The following is a 2,926-nucleotide window of genomic DNA, read 5'->3' on the forward strand; positions in this document are numbered from 1 at the left end:
ATGTTTTGATCTTGATGATTACAGCAACAAGTGCAGTGTTGAATTAACGCCCACAGAGTTGATTTCAACCTTTTTTCAGGGTTTATATAGCTCCACACTTTCTAGAGTCAAATTAACACTTCTGAAATAGTTAAACATTTAACACTGATGCTCACAAGGCAACTATGTGAGACATGTGCCTGCATGCTGGGACAGTGCGGTAAAAAAACAAAAAAACAGAAACATTAGCTTCAACCTCAAAATGTAAACATAAAAAAGCATATTTTCATTGCTACAAGCTTTAAAAGTGTCTTATTTATTTTCATTTATGACATTTAAATGATTTTAAGGGTTAGCTAACTGCACGAGGCGGCTTGCTTACATCACTGTGACTGTGGCCATTTAGTTCATGGCAACACATACCAAGCTTTACTTTCACTTTCACAGTTTCACTTTCATTGTGACAAGCAATTAGTGGGTTGGTGCACAGAGACAGAATATAAGCAGCGACAGCACACACTCAGAACTCAGTGTCTTCACTTCAACTGTACCTTCTTCTCTATTCTTTTCAGCTTGAACGTTGCTGACAACTACTACAACCTGAAAATGTCTGCAGGTAAGTCATGACAATGAATCCATGACTTAAAGTTCAATCATTTTGTGGCAGTTAATCAAATCTTATTCTTTATGCTTATTTTTTACATCTGAAATGTTGGAGTACATTTAAGATTTTTCAGTTACAAAAAAAATGTTTCTTTGGCATTTGATGACTGATAAAAAAACAAAAAACTTGTGACATGAGTCTGGTTCTGTTTCTGCTTCTTACCTGAGAGAGGCATTGTCTAGAAAAGGGAGGGACGATGCTGAAAGGGAAACATAAAGAGATTACATTGACAAATTAAGTTTTTTCTTGCCACTGTAACTTTGCTAAATGTTGCTTAGTGCTCATGATGGATTAATGTTGGGTCTTTGTAGAAAATATACCAAAAAGTAAGGTATTTTACCTGCTGTTTTGTAACATAACAAAGAGCAAGGTCTTGATTGATTCTTCAGTTTTATATCAGTTAAATAAGTTAGTCTTGAAAATGTGTTTGAAATTTCCTTCTGTGTTGTGTGTGAACAGCTCATGTACATTAAAGTTCATCCTCACTCTTTTACACAGGATACAGCAGAACAAATAACCAGGAGCTGAGAATGGTGATGGTGGGGAAAACCGGCATTGGAAAGAGTGCCACTGGAAACAACATACTGGGAGGACCATGCTTTGAGTCCAAGTTTAGTTCAAAGTCGATGACTGTGGACTGTTCTAAGGGCAGAGGTACAGTAGATGGACAAAAGGTTACCGTTATTGACACCCCAGGTCTCTTTGACACCAGGTTTGGCATGGACAAGACAACTGCAGATTTAAGCCAGTGCATCTCTTATGCTTCTCCTGGACCCCATGTGTTCCTGGTGGTCATCGGACTGGGCAGATTCACTCCAGAAGAGAAGCAGACAGTGCAAAGGATTCAAGAAATCTTTGGTGAGGCAGCAGACAGATACAGCATGGTTCTATTTACTAGGGGGGATCAACTTGAAGACCAAACCATTGAGGACTTCATAAATGATGACCAAGACCTGCTGGAGCTCGTGAACAGATGTAACGGCCAGTACCATGTCTTCAATAATAAAAAAGAAGATCCCTCTCAGGTCACTGAGCTGCTCCAGAAGATCAGAAGTATTGTCCAGAAGAACGGAGGAAGCCACTACACCAACAAGATGTTCCAAAAGGCTGAGAGGGCAATCGAGGAGGAGAAACAACGCATCCTGAAAGAGAAAGAGGAGCAAATACGCAAAGAAAGAGAAGAACTTGAGAGGGAAGTACAGCAAAAGTATAAAAAACAGATGAAGAGGATCAGTGATGAACTCCGGGCTGAGAGAGAGAGAGAGAAACAGGAGAGGATGAGGGAGAAGGAGGAGATGACAGAGGAGAGAAAGAGGGAGAGGGCGGAGAGAGAAGCAGAGAGAAAGAGAGAGAGAGAGGAAAAAGAAAGAGAGCTGAGTGAATTAAAGAAAACGTTTGACAGTGATCTGAAAGACAAGATGCAAAATCTGCAGAACCAGCATGAATCTGCGGCCAGAGACAAAGCGGAGGGGTCTAATCCTTTCTATAGTCTGGTAAAACATGGCAAAGCTTTTCTTAATGGTATTGGAACGGTATTGAAAGGCAAGTTTTGGTGAGCGGTCCCACTATCATGTGGTTGAGAACAACATTGTTGCCCACAGTTATCTTATCTGCTTGAAGGTTGAAATGATTTGTATTTTCCAACTATGCCACATTATTGTACGTTTTCATTAGAGGTTCAAATGATTTCAATCCATTACAAACATTAAGTTTGACTTAATTATTATTATTGTCTTTCAACGATGGTGCTTTATTCTCTGCTTTACTGTAATCCATCATGTGCTAAAAATGTTCTCACTGTCATCTGATGACCTTTTGGCTTTTCTTCAGATATGTTGACCTCTGCCAATGTTTGTATGAAAAGCCTGTTTAATCTAATGACTGTGATCATTCCAAGCTTGAATAATTCCTGTCATCTCTTATGTAGATCATTTAAGCATGTTCAAGAAAAATTGTGTTAAAAAAATAAAGAAATAAAGATGTGAAAATCAGACTTAATCTTTCTCCGAGTTATATTTAAATCAGGAATGTAATTGGTAAATAAGGAAAATATACCCTCCACCCACACTGCACAACAGAAGTACAAAAAAGTCGTAGTAAATACGGACATTTCTCAAGGGGTTTTGCATCTCATAAAGATGACAAAGTTATAATAATGTCTATTACAAATAGACAAAGTGCAAAGAAGGTGACAATATTAAAATGTTGTCAATTTGTTGAATTAACACATTGAAGGAGTTCACTTGCAATTGTTCTGTAATTATAAACAATAAGTTACCGTAT

General features: G+C 38.1%; 1 protein-coding gene across 1 annotated transcript; it reads left to right on the forward strand.

The window, feature by feature from the left end:
- Positions 1 to 472: 472 nt before the first annotated feature.
- Positions 473 to 2,636, forward strand: LOC110006108 (GTPase IMAP family member 4-like). Its single transcript, XM_065949301.1, has 2 exons — positions 473 to 595; positions 1,142 to 2,636. The coding sequence occupies exons 1-2, from the start codon at positions 586 to 588 to the stop codon at positions 2,197 to 2,199; spliced, it is 1,068 nt and encodes a 355-aa protein (XP_065805373.1). The 5' UTR covers positions 473 to 585; the 3' UTR covers positions 2,200 to 2,636.
- The last annotated feature ends 290 nt before the right edge of the window (positions 2,637 to 2,926 follow it).

This window comes from Labrus bergylta, chromosome 2 (assembly GCF_963930695.1).
Source record: "Labrus bergylta chromosome 2, fLabBer1.1, whole genome shotgun sequence".
NCBI lineage: Eukaryota > Metazoa > Chordata > Actinopteri > Labriformes > Labridae > Labrus > Labrus bergylta.